Source organism: Papilio machaon, chromosome 12 (assembly GCF_912999745.1).
Source record: "Papilio machaon chromosome 12, ilPapMach1.1, whole genome shotgun sequence".
In the NCBI taxonomy this organism is placed as follows: Eukaryota; Metazoa; Arthropoda; class Insecta; order Lepidoptera; family Papilionidae; genus Papilio; species Papilio machaon.
Window position 1 is genome coordinate 2,785,864 of NC_059997.1, and position 18,641 is coordinate 2,804,504.

General features: G+C 31.9%; 1 protein-coding gene across 1 annotated transcript; it reads left to right on the forward strand.

The window, feature by feature from the left end:
* The first annotated feature begins 364 nt into the window (after nt 1-364).
* LOC106713704 (collagen alpha-1(I) chain) lies at nt 365-13,781 on the forward strand. The gene is made up of 24 exons (XM_045680338.1): nt 365-389; nt 1,832-2,049; nt 5,042-5,090; nt 5,424-5,461; nt 5,929-6,009; nt 6,332-6,469; nt 6,570-6,764; nt 6,988-7,146; nt 7,490-7,607; nt 7,932-8,015; nt 8,505-8,569; nt 8,766-8,972; nt 9,064-9,207; nt 9,288-9,368; nt 9,441-9,678; nt 9,796-9,867; nt 10,815-10,927; nt 11,582-11,674; nt 12,039-12,161; nt 12,432-12,562; nt 12,808-12,987; nt 13,068-13,211; nt 13,296-13,376; nt 13,610-13,781. Exons 1-24 carry the CDS (start codon nt 365-367, stop codon nt 13,680-13,682), a joined length of 2,850 nt encoding a protein of 949 aa, XP_045536294.1. The 3' UTR covers nt 13,683-13,781.
* The last annotated feature ends 4,860 nt before the right edge of the window (nt 13,782-18,641 follow it).

An 18,641-nucleotide genomic window follows, 5' to 3' on the forward strand; every position in this document is an offset into this window, starting at 1 on the left:
ACTAACAAAATGAGATATTTTTTTATTTGTATTAAAAGCTAAACTAGTACTATTAGTAGCTACAAAACGTAGTGTAAATTTAATTAAGTAGCTAACATTAATTATTTCATTAAAAGCGCAATAATAATGTTAGCTAGACATCTGTTTCACACATTCTATAATCCTTAGTCAGAAAACCAAATATTCCATTAAACGTAGGAATAATCCAACTGAATAAAAATGCAGACATCGTTTTGTGTTAATTAACTTAAAACTAGTTGTTGGAAAATTTTCCACAATCTGTCGTTTATTTTACGAAAGCGTAAATTGGTAGGAGCAAGGTGTGCGTTAATTTGGCATTTGGGTCATATTAAAATTGTTCACAATGTTGTACACAGTGCCGATTTTGGGTATTTTAAAATTTATTTATCAATTGTTATGCTATCAAATTCATTCGTGAACGTATATATTAAGATGTAAATAATGATGAAAATAACGCGTCATGCCAAGAAATACTTTCTATTTGTATAACTCAGCATTTTACTTATAAATAATCATGATTTCTACTTGAAATTAAAAACTTTATAGATTATTTTTGTTCCTTTTTATCAATTCTATAAGTTGTAACAAATAAATACAAATATAAATATCGCCGGTGACTCCGATGGAATGGAATTAAAAACAAATTAGTAGCCTATGTGTTCTTTTAGACTCTGTTCTATATCTATGCCAAATTTCAGCAAGATCCACGTTCTGGAGATAACTTCTAACAAACATCCATCCATCCTTCCATCCAAACGTCCAAACATTCCTATTTATAGTATTAGTAAGATGTTATAAACATGCACAAAATAATAGTTACAAGGTTTTTTTTTATCTGATAAAGAATATTTCAAAGAATTGTCGAAGAAAATATTTTGAAGTTTCAACAACCCGATTATGTCATTATACGGTTTCTAATTTCTTTCATTATAGAGCTGTGCTAATTGTTGAGTCATGCGATTGTCGCATAAATATACTTGTAATGTAGAAATTAATTTAATTAAAATAGAACCACACATTTCTTTGACAACGGTCTAAAAAGGGACTAAGGAAAATTCAAAATAAATCTGTTTAAGCATATTTTATGTTTCATTATTACATAATTTTTTGCTTTATTAATGAGACATTGTTACTCGTAAATAAATGTAGTCAAGCTCTTTATAAACTTAAAAACTATTAACCCCTACTGACTGTATTCTTATTATATATAAAACGAGCCGCAGAAACCAGTCGGGTACTAAAACTAAAATTCTGAGTATTATAATATGTAAAATTCTTTTATATAGATAAGTTCTATGTTCACACAGTATTCAGTTGTCAAGTATTATCTTACTCGTTTCCAACATGACATGTCTTCGCTTTCAATTTATAGGCTTTGTCTAACCACATGACCTTTCTTGTCTACCATGATCTATTTTCATTTTATTAATAAAATTAAATAGTTTTAATGTTTCTTATTTTATTGTTGTTCAACTACACTATAATGAACATCATGTAATTGTTCGCACGTTCAAAACGAATCAATTGTTAATATTATAATGTTTGACATTACTTTGATATCAAAAATAGATTTTTATGCTTTTTATTGTATTAAGTATGGCAGTTAACACATTTTTATATTTTTTTAATCTGTTATTTTGTTTTAATATAATCCCGTTGGTATGTAATATTTTTACTTAGATCCAAAACAAGTGACAACATAGGACAATGAAAAAATGATGGAACTATTATCATTAACCTTAATTCGTTTTTCTTTTGTTTAAAAAGTATTAAAAGACGAAACAGTGGAAAAATGGGGAAAGAACTTAAGTGAGGATTGATACAAATGTGGATTTAAAAATGGCGATGGTTATATCTCAAGCGACGAAAGCTGCGATCGGTTGTTTCCTTGCGTTGATGATATTAGGCGCTGTATTGGTTGTGGGCGCGGCGTTCGGATGGTTCGATCCGAAACGGGAGGATGAAGATACGCCCGCCAAAATTAGTGCAAGACTCCAAGGGCGGACGTCCTACGTAACTCATCGAGCTGTAAGTTGTAACAGATTTATTCTATTAGATGCATAAACTGCCATACTCAGAGTCATTAAGTGGTATTTCATTGTAGATTAAGTATGAGGAATCTATGCTAAGAGTCTTCTTTAGTGGTCATTTACGTCTCTGAGTGTGACAGTTAGTTCAATGAAAACTTTATTTTTTCTTAGTCTACCATTAATTAGGAAAAGACACAGTCTTTGGCCTGTATTGTCGTGGTCAGAAGGAGGTCTTTTTTTGTTTTGTTCTTCCTTATTTCTTATGATAGTCCCTTGTTTACTTGCTTTTCGCCAATGCATCGCTTCAACGCCACCCATTATTGTAGTAATTAATCTTTTTTTGCGATCTTTTTTCATTGAGGTTAAGTCGTATAATTTTGTCATATAGATATAAAACATATAGATATACACTTAATTTATTTTAAATTATAGAAATCTTAATCGTAACATCAATAAAAAAAGTATATTAAACATTTTCCGTCGTCTTATTTTTCTTCTTGAATTATTTTGTTTACGTGTTACAACTTAATTTTATGACTTGGCACGTGTGAGACTGCGGTATAAAGAAATACACCACCTTATTACGTTGTAGGCATCGTGAGAAAATACTCAATCAGAATATTGGCAGTAAAATCTTGTATAAAATAATTTAGTATATGAAGAATGCTGAGATCAGTTTATCAACATTCCTGAAATCCTATCCTGAAACATTGGTACAAAAATATATTGTTGTTTCAGTTTTTCAAAGGAGAATGAAATGGCTGACATTATAATTTTGAACAAATGTATCAGCAATGGAAACTTGGGTTTAGAAGGAAAGATATCAAGTTACAGAGTAATAAATTAACCAAAGTTGAAAATTCTAAATCGAATTCCAAACAACAGTTAACATAAGTGGTGTTTCTGTAAAATTCTGTATTTATATACAAACAAAAGTAAATAGAGAAAACAAAATGTTAATTCAAATCCTATAACAATCAAGTTAATTGTCCTCGGATACCGTTTGTGATAAGCTTTATCTACATTTTAAACAGAAAGAGGGTAATTCGTACACGAGGCACGATCTAGTTAAACTGTTTTTCACTTTAGACAAATTTAATTAACACAAAACGTAAGATAATAATAATTTCAATTTTTTTTCTGCGATTGTAAATTATCAAAATTAGTGTTTTGCAACTTTCTATGTTTTTTTTTTTGTTTTATGATCTAGTGGCCACCAGACATGCATATGCAAAGCCTACCTTTAATCGAGGAAAGAGACGTTCAGAAAGAGATTATTTCTCGTTCCAATGCGACCCCTCTGTCAAATTCACTTCCCCTTCTTATCATTTCCTTGTAATCAAAAATGGGAAGGGAAAGAATTAAATTAGGCTTCCGCAACACACACTCATCAAACGAGACGTGGATCACACTTCACGCCATTCTTCCGTGTGGTCGTGTTATTGCATCGTATTTATAGTATCAAATGTCCTATATATTACTTTAAAAATTATCTTACTACATAACATTATCATTACAATCAAATTTTATGAGGAAACTGCTTAAAATTAATGATTAATGACAACGGGCACTCGTAATTAATGATTCCTAGGAAGAACCTTCCGTGACTCGAATCATTAAACTAAACGTGTTTCTATAATAATATAACGTTGAATAATAAACAGTTGTGAGTATTTTGTAGGCGTATTTTTGTAACGAACGCATGTTTACCACTAGCTATAATTACATATGTATGAATTTAGTAAATATTTAGTTTGTTATTGTTGTTTTAAATACTCTATATTCATTATACTTTCTTAGACTTATAGTCTTTTATTTCTAATAGTTGATTTTAGTTTGATTAGCGTTCTATCATTGGTATAGGGAACATTAGCTGTTACATGAGTACCACATAAATAACAACCAATACCCCAAGAACTTCGTGTTTGTATGTTGTTCATGAAAGTAACTATGGATGAATGGATGGATGGGAAGTAAATTTATATAAGACGTCTGGTAGATATATATGGAAGTGTAGTACATACTTTTCCGATACATCGATGGCTCCTACGAATAAAGGCCAATGTACAAATTGACAGCTTTTCAGGAGAAGCTCTCAAAGTTTTAACCACACAGGAAAATAGGCGTTATACGTATTTTTACTTCGACAAAAAATAACAATTACACCTGTAAATGTGGTATTTGTTTAGTGCATGCTGTTAACTAAAATTAGAGGTAGCTTTTAACACAAAAAAGTTAAAATCAATTTGTTACTTTGGCCCTTAAATATAAGATCCATTGATATAGGCAAAATGGCAGGGGTGTGATTTGAAGACTTTTATACATCTGTGTGAATTAAGTTGTTATACCTAATCGATGACCACCTTGTTATTCTTTATGAGCTGATTTAGTTTGATAAAATTCGAACTCAATAATACTTAGGATCCTTTCTTCAACTCGGCAAAATATTCGAAATTCGGATTACTTCAATATCGACTCAACTGTATCTACCCGGTTGTATGAATTATTTATTTGTATAGCTTCAAGTCCTCTCGTTCCAGAGGGGATGTAAGGCGTGACTTGACTGCATTACACTCGCATATCTTTTTTTTTGTTTTCTTTTTATCTTTTTGTATACCAAAGTAGTCGACGACATATTTCTTACCCTACTTTAATTAAACCTATCATTGAAAAGGTTAGATAAATGAAAGTTTTTCATTTACTAATGATTTTAGAAGAATATATTCATTTGTTTTTTTACCGGCATATTGTTTTTTTTTTTTTTTTATTAAAACACTCCTTCTTTTCAGTCTGTGCCACAACAGTTACTTTTGAATGGTTTTTCTTCTGTTAAGCTATTTAGGTATTTTATAACTCAAAGAAAATTAGCATTAAAACAGCAAGTCCTACTTTAACTTAAATATAACTTGAAGCACTAGTTTAATCATTAAAAAATCTTGATCTGTTATAAAAAAGGGGACAGAGGTTTAACAGTATTTGTATTGTTTAAGGTAAATCCAGAAGAAAATAGACTGCCAGTTATATCGCACTCATCACCTTGTAAGTTTCTTTCAATTAATTGTACTTCATTAATTATTTTGTCTCTAATGAGATAAAAGCACTAATGCTCTGTCAAATTTAGTTACTCTCAAATTAGTATACTTTGACTATTCTATGAAAGTTCGTTTGCCTAATTTGAAGGATTTTATAACTTTGTTAAGCACATTGATGTTGTATAAGTACTCGAGATGTTTCGCGACATATGATTTTTAAAATTTGATGTTTTGATCCCGACACAGCTCATTTCCATTTTATAATTGCAGAACACAAAATGTATTGAGGTAAATGTAATTACATTAATAATTTCAATTGTAAATAAAGTTTGATTTACAGATTTCGTTGGACAAAAAGGTGTTGAAAGAGATGAAAATGTGAGTACTAATTTTTTTTTACTGATGTGTTTTATTTTAAATATATCATGCTATATAACAATGGAAAAACTATCAAATGAGCATACATCAGATGTTTTGAGATCATAGTTTTCCTAAAAAATGTTTTTTTCTTAGATTTATCAATTATACTTAGAAATTCCTTGAACTTTACTCATTCCAATCTTGTATAAATTTTCAATTATAAAGTTTGAATAAGGATAGAAATAAAATAAACTCATAGATATTATAAACTAAGCTATTTTTATTTTCTACACGACAATTTAAATCTCGAAAATTTCCACATCTATACCAAACTGACTTTCAAATCTATTTAGTTACCTTTATAATTAAGTGTTACATAACATAATAACTTTAATAACCATTTACTAACAGTAGCGCTTTGTAAATAACACAAAAGGTAATAGAATAAACCCTTTGCCTTTCTAATGAATGCATTGTATAAACAGGGCTCAACTGATGGAACAGTGAATGGAGATCCGCTGGCATCCGGCACACTGACTAAGCTAGGCAGATCGACAGAAGCTAACGTTCGTATTGTTTGTATTTGTTCAAAAAGTTAATTAATCTTTACATCTTTAACTTTTCTATCATTGTTATATATTACAATAGCTTGTAAGCTGCCATTTGTTGCGCTAGTGGAAGAAGGGCTTAAATATCTGAAGGATAATACAATGAGAGCAACGAAATGAGAGTGATAGTCAATTGTTTTGTTGAGATTTACCAACACTTGAATTAAGGTTATCACAATTTAGTGGCGGTATAATAAATTCAATTTTAGTGTATAATTGATACATCCTTGTCAACAAATAACAGATTTTCTTGCAATTTAATAGTTGATTTATATTACAGTTACCGCTATCAGAATATTGTCAGTGTACACCTAATGATATATCGAGCATTTTGGAGTCTATACCTGGAATAAAGGGTCCGCCCGGACCTCCAGGTCCGACGGGAGCTGATGGTACTACGGGAGCGCCAGGAAAAACGGTGAGTTACTAAATCCTTTCATCGAACATGAGAATTTAATGTTAACAATTAGTCTTGATTAATTAGTAAATGTGATTATCGAACTGAATTTGTTATTCAGGGTCAAATGGGGGATCCGGGGCCTCCTGGACCCACTGGTATGAAAGGTGACCAGGGAGAAAAGGGGGAAACCGGCTCACCGGGCATCGAAGGCCAACCGGGACCAAAGGGAGATCCAGGAGCGGATGGAACGCCGGGACCAGAAGGGCCGGCAGGACCACCTGGACCACCGGGACCAGTCTCTTCGGCTTTAATAGTAAATTATTCCGAGCTTGTTATGTTTTTTTTTCGTTTGATTTAAGTGGTCCTTTTCCCTGAACTTCTCTAGGTAATCCTATGTAATTTACTTTCATTCTCTGAACCCTATTCAACTTGATCGTAATATCTGTTTTTATTTATGTTTTCCCGTACATTTTATATTTATACTGCTATGACCAGGTTCTCTAAATTCTTGTAAATCGCTGCTTCTACTTAAATAGGAATCATCGGGATTATACGGGTCTAGTAATCGCGGAACAGTTGGTGCTCCGGGAGACAGAGGGCCAATGGGCTTACCTGGTCCTCAAGGTGAGAGAGGCTACCCAGGAAATAAGGGTGAAAAAGGCTTGCATGGATCAAAAGGAGATAAAGGCGAAAGGGTAAGTTAAACCACTACATTTTTACGTAATGTAATTATTTCATACATATCTAAAATCCATAAAACCATTGCTCTTCTTTATGGTGGCTAAGTAAGATACCTTACCGTATACTTTTACCTACTCTTTCTACGCTCGAAACATTGAAGGAACGACATCTATATGATTTATGGTTTGAATCCATAAGAATATTGTTTCTTCGCCGTTGTCAAATGAATGAGAGACATTTAATACTCACTCTATTCGAAACAATCGGTATAACAAAGGAATATAGTCAAAATAATTGTTTGAAAGCTAGAAATAAAAAGGATATGCTCCAAAAGAATCTCATTCATTTAATTTGTAGGGTTATGTTGGGCTTAGAGGACCACACGGCGTCAAAGGCGAGCGAGGTCAGGCGGGCCGCGACGGCTTGCCGGGACTTCCGGGCCCGCACGGCCGCCCCGCGGAGAAGGGCGAGAAAGGTGAAAAACTAACTGAACCATCAAAATTTATAACCCACTATGATAATAATTTATACTCACTATTTGCGCTCAACTTTAGGATAATTTTTATTTTCTTCTTAAAATTTAACAAAAGTTATAATTTTTTACAAATAATTTATTCGTAAAATTATAAAATAGAATAGTTATTTAGATAGAAGTGATTGAGTAAAGTTTTCTTTCTTTAAAACAATACTTAAATGCCAAAAATGAACAAATAGTTTAAATAATTCGGTGATTAAAGTGACGAAAAATATTTAAATTTCCTGTTAATTTCATAGTAATTATGTAATCTCCTTCGTATAGGTGCTCGAGGACCACCAGGTCCACCTGCTCCTTACAGTCCAACATTACTAGAAAACTCTATTGGAACTGGACTAGTTCGACCGGGTAAGTATTATTTTTTAATCATGCAGTGAACTGGAGCAAAAAGTCACAAAACTTAAACTACCGCTGCCAACTAATACCGGCTCGGTCACAAAATTACTTTCCCAGCAACTTATGAGAACTTTCCGAAAGTTGGTTCAGTCGGCGACTTTCAAATTATTTAATATTTCAAAACAAACTTTATCTGTATGACATTTACTAATTGTAGCAGCATTTTCATTTCTATTATTACTGAAACCTTTTCTTACGGCATACGTAATAACATACTCGTTTACCCTAAAACCTCAACTAATAACTCTACTTGTATTTATATGTTTTCCATAACGTTTACTGAATATAAATTACCTACGGTTCGCTACTTATTATTTAACATGTTCGTGAAATGTACGGTAGCGATTTGTTCTTTCAGTGTACACGTTAAAAGTAGCTTTTCCGTAAACTCTATTGATATATTACGAAACAATAACATGTATGATAAAATAATGTTCGCAGGGCTGCGTGACGTTACCTCCCTTTCAAAGGGGGGGAAAGGGGAAAAAGGAGAACGAGGAGAAAAGGTAATTACCTGTCAGCGGTAGTTAGACTAAATTAGTATTTTATGATAAATACACCTTAACCTAGCTTTATCGTAATTGAAAAATATGCCTGAATAATTATGTAATATTATTGATTTTCATAAACCAATTTTTTAATCTGGTCGGCAGAAAATCTACAGTTGTCCTCAATAACTTCCAAATGTTTTTGGTACTTTAGGGTGAAAAAGGTGTAAGAGGTATTGAAGGTCCTCAAGGATTCCCGGGTAATGATGGAAAGCCCGGTGAACGTGGTGATATAGGACCATCTGGTTTACCTGGGATTCAAGGAGTAGCGGGTAATACTGGACCTAAAGGGGATAAAGGTGAAACGGGAGCGCCTGGACCAGTTGCTATTTCAAGGGATGAAGCCGTTATAATGACAAAGGTATCTACACCAATAAAAGCAAACACAAACAAAATGGCAACAAATTCTGTGCATTATTCATGATTGCGACTAACGTATTTATATGTGCTAGGGTGATAAAGGTGAAACTGGTCCAAGAGGAAAACGTGGTCACCCAGGTTCACCTGGAATTCGAGGTCCACCAGGACTTCCTGGTCCTCCTGGAATACCAGGCACTAATGGGATATCAGGAGATATTGGTCTGCCAGGATGGACAGTAAGACATGAAATCAAATTTTCGTTTGATAACATAAGTCAAAGTGTGTAAAGAAGTTTATGTTATTGTCCTTATTTTAGGGCCCTCCAGGAGCAACAGGTCAGCCAGGTCCCCAAGGACCTAAGGGTGAAAAGGGTGATTCTGGATTTGATCTTGAAAAGGTACCAATCACTTTTTCATTAACTAATTATTACTTAATAGTACCAGAAATTAACTTTTTATTACCAACCAAGGTTAAAGGAGAAAAGGGTGATCGAGGGGATGATGGAACGCCAGGTCTACCTGGAAAAGAAGGTCCCAGAGGTCCTCCCGGTCCTCCTGGAACGCCAGCGGCAAACATCCAGTACATATCAGCGCCTGGACCTCCGGGACCACCTGGTCCACCTGGTGCGCCGGGACCTGGTTACATCAACGAGACACCAGAAATGTTAACTGATACCCCAGGAACTAACCGCCGTGGACCATTTCCAGGTATGATTTTATTTAGTCATAATAAAATTGAAATTGAACCAAGGGACATTTATAAATATGTGGAATACAGAAAAATCTTTTGAGATCTATGTATTTTATTTTATATTTTAAATTAAGGTAAACAACGTGACGCATTGCAAATACTGAGAAGCTTAAATCAACTCATGCAGAATCGTCAGCAACTTTACGGTGAGTTCCATTGTTTTAGTTTTAAACCTGGTTATATTTTTGTCTTTTAACTGCGGTTTAGTGCTTTTTTTTTCATAATATCAAACTATTTGTTAATTCTAACCACTTCTCATGCTATATTTTTACATTCTATCTTGTAAAATTAGAACGTATCCATTATAAATGTCATACACTATCTCATTAAATAAATCTAAACAAACTCTTCGCTTCTTGGCTATAAGGTTGCGATAACAGTATATTTAGAGCCCAATATCCAGTTTGTTTAGATTTAGTGACCTATGTAAGGATATCGCGATAATCCTTAATAGTCCAGTTAAGGCATATTCATTTAATAAATGGCAAACGTTGTCCACAACTCAACCAGTGAAGGTCACTACTTACTATAACTTATATAAAAATTGCAAGACATTTTAAATTCAATCTACTTTTATTAGGATACATTTCTATGTATCATATGTAAAAAGCTTAAGTATGCAGACTGGTTGATATTGGGTTGAAATAAAATGTAAGAAGGTATTAAAATAAGAAAGATAAAATTAATTTCAGTACTAATTAAAAACAATTTGCACTTGTGTTAATTAAAATAATAATTGACATCAATTTGTACGCCACGTACAGAACTCACCTCTTAATTATATTAATTAGTTTACAATTAAATCAATTTGTACTACTGTTAATGTTCTACTAAGGAATAAATTATTTCCCAATAATTGTATGTTTACCGTATTTACACTGTGGAAATATAACTATTTGATTTGGTAATTTAAAGGAAAGCTCAAAGCTTCAGAAGATATCATAAAGATAGTGATTTTTTACATGATTTTAAAATTTACTGCGTAACCACTTTTGAAAAAATTGCTTACCAACATTCAAAATTAAATATCAATCAGAATAATCGAAAAAACAGACGTTAGATATGAGTAAAGAATTATTGTATTTTATAATAGGTTTACGAGATCCTACAGATAACTTACAGGACGACATGGACTTCGATGATGATGAAGAAGGAAAAGCAATTGTCGGTACAATTCTGTTCAAGTCAACTGAATCTTTACTAAAAGTAAGCTTTTTATTTATTTCATCACACTAGAAGATATAAGATTTTGTAGAAATAATAATAATAAAAATAATAATATATAATATAGATTTTGTGCGCGACTCTGTCCGTGAGGAATTAAGAAAAAAAACTCAATTAGTAGCCTATATGTTCTCCCAGACTATGTTCGAAATCTGTGCCAGAATCTTGGCTCTGGCCGCGCGGCTCTGGCCGCCCACAGCATCTTTTGTTTGTCACTTCACAGTCACGCGTCTTCAAGCTAAGTGCGAATAGGCACTTATATCACCGTGTAATAACTATTTCTCTTTATCCTAGTACAGAAATTACATTTAGTTTTCATTTCTTATTTTAATAGTTATATATTTTACTAATGTTTGTTAGAAGGTATCTCCGGAACCGCTCACCGGATCTTGATGAAATTTGACATAGATGTGGAGCATAGTCTGTAAGAACACATAGGCTACTAATAAAGTATTTTATTTAATTCCGCGCGGATGGAGTCGCGGGCGTCAGCTAGTATAAAATAATTTAGCAAAATTTAAATATCCTTTTCTATCTATCTATGTATCGATGTTTAAATTTGTGAAAATTTTAACATTGAGTTGGTTGACATTTTTATGAATAAGAGAGTAGAGAGTGTAAATATTATGTTGTTAGCTCGGCATAGCCTGTCCTCGAGGTACTTTGGCGTATATCATCCAGGAGCAAGCTCTGCTTGTTCGTGTCAACAACGGCTGGCAATATGTAGCGGTGAGCAAAGACAAATATCTAAATGTACTAGTACATTCTTATTTCGAATATGTCTTCAGATAAAAAATACACTTAAATTAAACTTGATGAACATTACTTTGTTTAGATAGATGTTTGAATTTTAATTTTATTAATTGAATTTTTGTATATACGTCTAAAGAAATTATTTATTTCTAGAATTATTATTATTTTGTTAGTTATGTTTCTTAACAAGATCTCTTATAACCTATAAAAGGTTATTTAACCTATAAATAACCTTATAACCTATAAAGAGATCTTTCATTAACTGTTTTTCAATTTTTATACATTTTAATTTAAATTACTCGGAGTATATTATCTATTTTAAATTACATCGGTATTGTAGATGGGATCACTATTGGCAATACAATCATCTTCTAACGGTACTCCGACTAGAACTCCGCTGCAGAATATTCTGGAAACTTCAAGTCTTGTGCACCATAAAAATCCCGCGGGGGAAGGTCCAGTGGTAAGCATGTTACTTGTATACTTATCCCACTCATTTGGAGTCGGCGCAGATGGTTTTATAAACCTTAATGTTTTGACTTAATTTTTACGGCTGACCCACTGCCTGTCGCTAACCATAATTGGGAGCAGTATTAAAAAATCTGCGACTCTTGATCTGTAAATGGTTCATACAGTGCGATATATAATTTGAACTATTTGGTAACTAATGTAACGATATTTGTGATTTCTTTAGGGTTTTGAGTTTCTGCATTATGTTTGATCATTTTTTTAGTTGCGTTTAGCTGCATTAAATGAACCGCACACGGGCGATATGCACGGCGTCAGCAGTACTAACTACGAGTGCCGGAGACAAGCGCAAAGAGCCGGTCTTGAAGGGACTTTCGGAGCGTTCATATCTTCTAGGTATAACTTTGTTCTTTATGGCAATAAACTTAGAATTTTCATTTATGTCGAACGGTGTAAACACTAAGTAACGTACTACACTAAGAACCATTTATGCTGTTTTGTAAATTGAGGTTTCTTCAGTATTTCCTTAGAAAGATTAAAATCTACCGTTATTATAATTTATAACACGAACTATTTATTTAAATTAAAAAAAAAATAATTTCTGTAAAAGTATTTTCGTAGTGACTTTAGTTTTTTTCCAGAGTGCAAACTATTGATTCTATAGTGAGTTGGGTGGACCGAGAAATACCTGTAGTGAATACACGAGGCGACGTTTTGTTCAACTCATGGGGTGAAATGTTTGATGGATCGGGTGCACTTTTTGCACACGCTCCGAGAATTTTCAGCTTCAGTGGAAAAAATGTTCTAGTTGATCCGAACTGGTAATTGAAAAATGTACTTTTTTACTTTTAAAAATGTACATAAATAGGTTAAAAATGTTTTATATGATATTTATTTGTAGGCCAACAAAAGCGGTATGGCATGGTGCTGGACCTAATGGGGAACCCGCAATGGACGCGTATTGTGATGCATGGCATAGCAGTAGCGCTGATAAATTTGGATTGGCTTCATCACTACATTCGAACAAACTTTTAGACCAAGAAACGTAATTTTTTATAACAACTTTAATACTTTACTTTTACTGATATCAGTATACAAAATAGTAATTATTTGTCAATTTTAATTTTAGATATTCGTGTAGTACGCGGTTGATTGTACTTTGTATCGAAGCGACTCCTGCAGATACAGTCAGAAGAAAAAAACGGTCCAGGTATGTGTACTTGCAACTAAATATTTTCATGTATTAATTACTGTTCAGCGATTCGTAAAAGAAATTAAGTTATGGCAGGTTTCTAAGGCTTGTTGACGTCCTTAGTATCCAATACAAATACCTCTTTAGTTATAAAAAAAATCAATCAAAACGAATATTTCAATGCAACAAAATTTTCAAAAGTTTAGTATGAGTGTGCACAGAGATATTGATGATATTAAATTTATTACCAGGTTACCAGTGGGTGAAAAGTTGCGATTACTCAAGCCGGTAGAAGACAGAAATAACAGCAGACAAATTTTATAGATAATTATTTCCAAATTAATTAATTTGTAAGGCAATTTGTGAAGACTGTAAATATTTTAAATATAGGTTAAACAGAAATCTATCGAAGCAATGATTCCCGTGGAGCATAATGACAATATTCAATTGATCACAACTTAATGAAATATAAGTAATTGTAATTTATTAGAACAGTTTTCAATGATTCATAATTTTCATGAATAATTCATCATTATTTACTTATGTAAAATTTCTTGCTTAATTAAGTTGCTTTGCATTTTTGTGCAAAGTATTTTTTTTACAAATCAACTTTGTACAATAAATATTTAATAGATGTGTATACATTATTTTATGAGTTTAGGCTTAGGATATTTTTTGTTTCGCGCAGATGAAGTCGTCGGCAACCGCTGGTTTCTAATAATTGTGAATTTAGATAAAGTTTGAATAGGCTCATACAATATGTAAATATGTTACTTCGAAAAACTGCAATAATTTGTTCAACAATAAAAATGGTCTCCTCTAGTAACGTTTGAAATCACCATATTTTGCGTTCATTTTTATGTACATGTACATAGCTTTTGTAATTATAATTAGATTTTAGGTACGAAGATTACAGTACATACTTTTTAATTCCGGAAATTTTTGGAATCTCTCATATACATTCAGCTTTATGTTTTAACTATAATTTATTTTAATTATATTTATAAATTTATAATTAAATAAAAAAATATGGAAGTTTTTTCAATAATGATTAAGTTTTACCTATTTTTTTTTTCTTTAAATTCTTGTATTATTTGCCATCTATTTTATTATTGGCCTATTGTAAATAGACGGATTTTGATATTTGTAAGTAATTTAAGGCAACTTAAACATTAATAAACTTCATTGAGGAGTTAGTAAAAGACATAAAACAATATTTTATAGTTGTAAATAATTTCAAATAATCTTGCTGTCAATACTAGGATGAAGAATACTGCCATTTTGGTAATGTAACTGTAGTGGTTTATCGATGTATTATATTATTATTTTTTTTACTTTTACTTTCAATTGGTAATATAAATGTAGTTTGTATTGCGAAATGAATCGAATGTAAAAATGTCATTTTAAAATTTAATCCGATAAAGATGATATTGTATGTAAACATAATTTTACTCGTTCTTTAAATGTTTTGCTGTCGTGGCTTTTTTTCGTTATAAATATTGTATTTTTTAACCTAAAAGTTGTTTGTCATGCTAAGATCTGTGATATTATGTTACGTTTAATTCAGATTTGTGGTTACCCCAAGTAGAAATTATTTATATTTGTTTATTATTGAAAATTAAGATTTGAAATTTATTTCATGTATAGGCCTTGAACCTTTATTGTACTTTAATGGTACAGCTGTTTTAAAAATAAACGAAATATGTTTAATTGAGTTCTGTTTAATTTTTATTCCTTTAGAAAAAAAAAACATATATCATCAATAATAAAGCAGCTATTGCAATACTGGACCAAAACTAAAAGTTATGTTGTTTATTACTGTGTTTTATAAAATAGAGTCCAAAAATAAAGATACAGTCATACTGATTTGATAGACGATTGATAAATAGAGTTGCGAATCGAGTTGCGCCTAAACCAAAAAAAAATACAAAGAGGTTTTAATGATTCAAACAAATTATAAATCATTATTGACTTTCTAATTATTTAATTTAAAGGGCATTTGCAAACTTTTTGTTACCAAACGCATGTAAATTGTATTTTTTAAAAACAATCGAATCGTCTGGTTTGTGTAAATTGAGAATAGAGTCGCGTGATTTGCGTCCCACGCGTGCCGGCACACGCAAATTGGATTACACCGTACGGCTGAAAGGACTAAAATGTTGCCAACAGATAAATTGCTTGTGTCAAGTTAATAGCAAACATTGGGTCAGATGGAAATCGTTAACTGGACTCTAATTGCTTTTACGCGTCGCAGAGACTTTAATTTCATCAATTACCTTTTGATTATCTTCGTTATTTTTGGTCCATTAAATAACAATACATATAATTCTAAAGGTTCATTTAAATTATGCACCTTTCTTGTTTGTTGCATTCAACTAAATAGAAGAAATAAACATACAAGATGGTCTAAACAACACGTAACATTCTTAATGTTACGTAAGTTTTAATGCAACATTTCTTTGAGGTAAACAGCACATGCAATAATTTCATAAGTATTCTGAAATTCACTAAATTTAAAATCTTAAGTAAGATATCCTGAGATTCGCCTAAATCTGAGATGTCACTGGATAAGGATATCTCACTCATAGAGGGACGGTCTGGATAATCTCCATGAATAAGGATGTCTCACTCATATAGAGTTGACCTGGATGATCTTCCTGGGTAAGAATATCCCACTCAGATAGGGTCGGTATGGATAATCTTCGTGAATAAGGACATCTAACACATATGGGGTTGGCCTGGATAATCTCCCTGGATAAGTATATCTCAATCATGTAGGGTTGGACTTGATAATATCCCTGGATAAGGGTATCCCACTCATATAGGATGGACAAACCAGGTTTTCATCCTTCAGATCGATCTTTCGACATTTCAATAGTCACTTCCTTCTGAATCATGTTATCTTTCCCGCAATCCATTCTGAGATTATAAATTGAATATTTAATTTTTAAAATCATTTTACAAGAATTCCTGTTTGTAACAATCGATTCGCGAATAGTCGTTTTCCATTTTTAAAGTCTCGCATGACTACGAGCAGTTGATTTTCAATTCGTGACCACTCCGACAGGTGTGTTTACAGAACATGCCTCCAGCGAACAGTTAAAGTTAGATTGTACACGGTTGTATTCAAGTGTACTGCTTCGTGTACTAATAACAGATTAACCCACAATAATGTTCGAATTTAATCCTTGGCAATATGTTACATAATACTTACAAAGCACTTTGTATAATTTAAATATAGAACAAGAGGTTTGATTCTCCCTTCGCTCGAAAGGTAGAGGAGAGTTTGTAATTTTACAATTGTAATTGCTAATTCTTTAAAAATTACACAAAAAAAAAAATTTTAATGAACATATATTGTTTTAAAAAAGACAGTAAACGGGTTTGCTTAGATAAGTTAACTAATGTGATAACATTCCAAATCCTTAGCTTAGAAAGGCTGCAAGTTTAATAAAAATGGTTATATGCCTGTCATATTAAATCCATAGATTCAGCCAACTTTTATGAAGGTAATACTTAAATCATATATATGTCATGTTAAATTAACATTTTAAAATTTAGGAATCTTATTATAGCAGCATATCTTCGGCAAAGCTTTTTAAATACACTACCGAAATTATGCGAATTTTGGGCGCTGGTGCATTGCGGCAAGCGAGCGGCGGATAAAGGTTCTTTAATTTAAACCTCATTTAAAATTATAAAATATAACAAACGAATTTATATTAAGTAAGATTAATAATATAAGCTACAAAACCTGCCTTAGTTTATTTAAAGAGCCCAATCTTCATGCACTTCGCTAATAAATACAAGCGTTAGAAAGAACCTTCTTTCTAATCTAATTTAACCGATAATGAAAACCATGGAAGTATGATACGTAAAAAATTTGTTATCGTTCCATATCCCACACAACATTGAATTCAAAATTTAAATTTTCATATTTTATAACTTTTGAATCCGGAAACATGCTTCATTATTCTTTTTTTTTTTGCTCATATTTTTCTAATATTGTTCTATACTTCTAAACTAGTAATATAAAGAAGAATTTGGTTGTTTGTCTGTTTGCAATTAATAGTGTCTGAAACAACAGAATCGATTTGAAAAATTCTTTCACTGTAGGGAAGCTGCACTATTCCCGAGTAACACTAGCTATACTTAATTTTTATAAGTAGGTTTTGTTAATTCTGCGCGGACGAAGTTGCGGGAAGCAGCTAGTAAAACATAAAAAATAGAATACATTCTACCACAATAATATTATATTCTTCGTTGTATTCTCTGTAACAAACGGTAATATTGTATTTTTTGTCGACCTAAATCCGAGTTAGGTAAACCTTTGTTACAAGTTTATGATGTATATTTTACTAAATTAATAATATCATTTAAACCTAGAACTGAATTTTTTGTACAATTATCGATTTCGTTTTGTTGTACTTTTTTTATTACGATTGTTATTGTTCTCTAAGATTGTTAAATCAATCTTGCCAGTATTATTTTTACACATTTGTGCATTATTTTCAATTTATTTACGAAGTTGTTAAAGTGAATTTGCAATAGCAAAACATTGTGTTGTTTTCAATACATCATCTGCACGGCTATGATAGATTGCAGCGTGCCTTTGCGAAATTGTTATAATATTTTCACGTGCAATTTCGATTTGTGAGAACATTTATGATATTGAGTTTCTTGGTGCAATTATATTGTTAATAATATCAAAATGCATACCTCGCCATATAGGTTTCCTACCTCGTTTAGATCAAACGTCTAAATGAAATAAATAAAGGAATGTCAAATTGAAAGGCGGCCATTACAGTATTTCATTTGCACACTTATTTTGCGAAATTGGTGACATAAAATGAAATAATCTATCTATATATATAAAAGAAAGTCGTGTTAGTTACACTATTTATAACTCAAGAACGGCTGAATCGATTTGACTGAAAATTGGTGGGCAGGTAGTTTAGAACCAGGAAACTGACGTAGGATAGTTTTTACCCCGTTTTCTATTTTTTATTCCGCGCGGACGGAGTAGCGGGTAATAGCTAGTTTTAAAATAAAATTAGCTGAAAAACGTATTTTACAAGAAATATATCTACAAAAATTCATATTGAGGATAGAGCGAAGTAAAAGAAATGAACAAAGAAAGCTGACCTCACTACCATATGGGAAAGAAGCTAGAAAGAGAGGGAAATTCATAGAGATTTCCAGTAAAAATAAGTATAGGTTTTTTAACAACATTAAATTTATGAGTAAACTTACATACTTTAATTACCCTGGAGCCTTGATTAA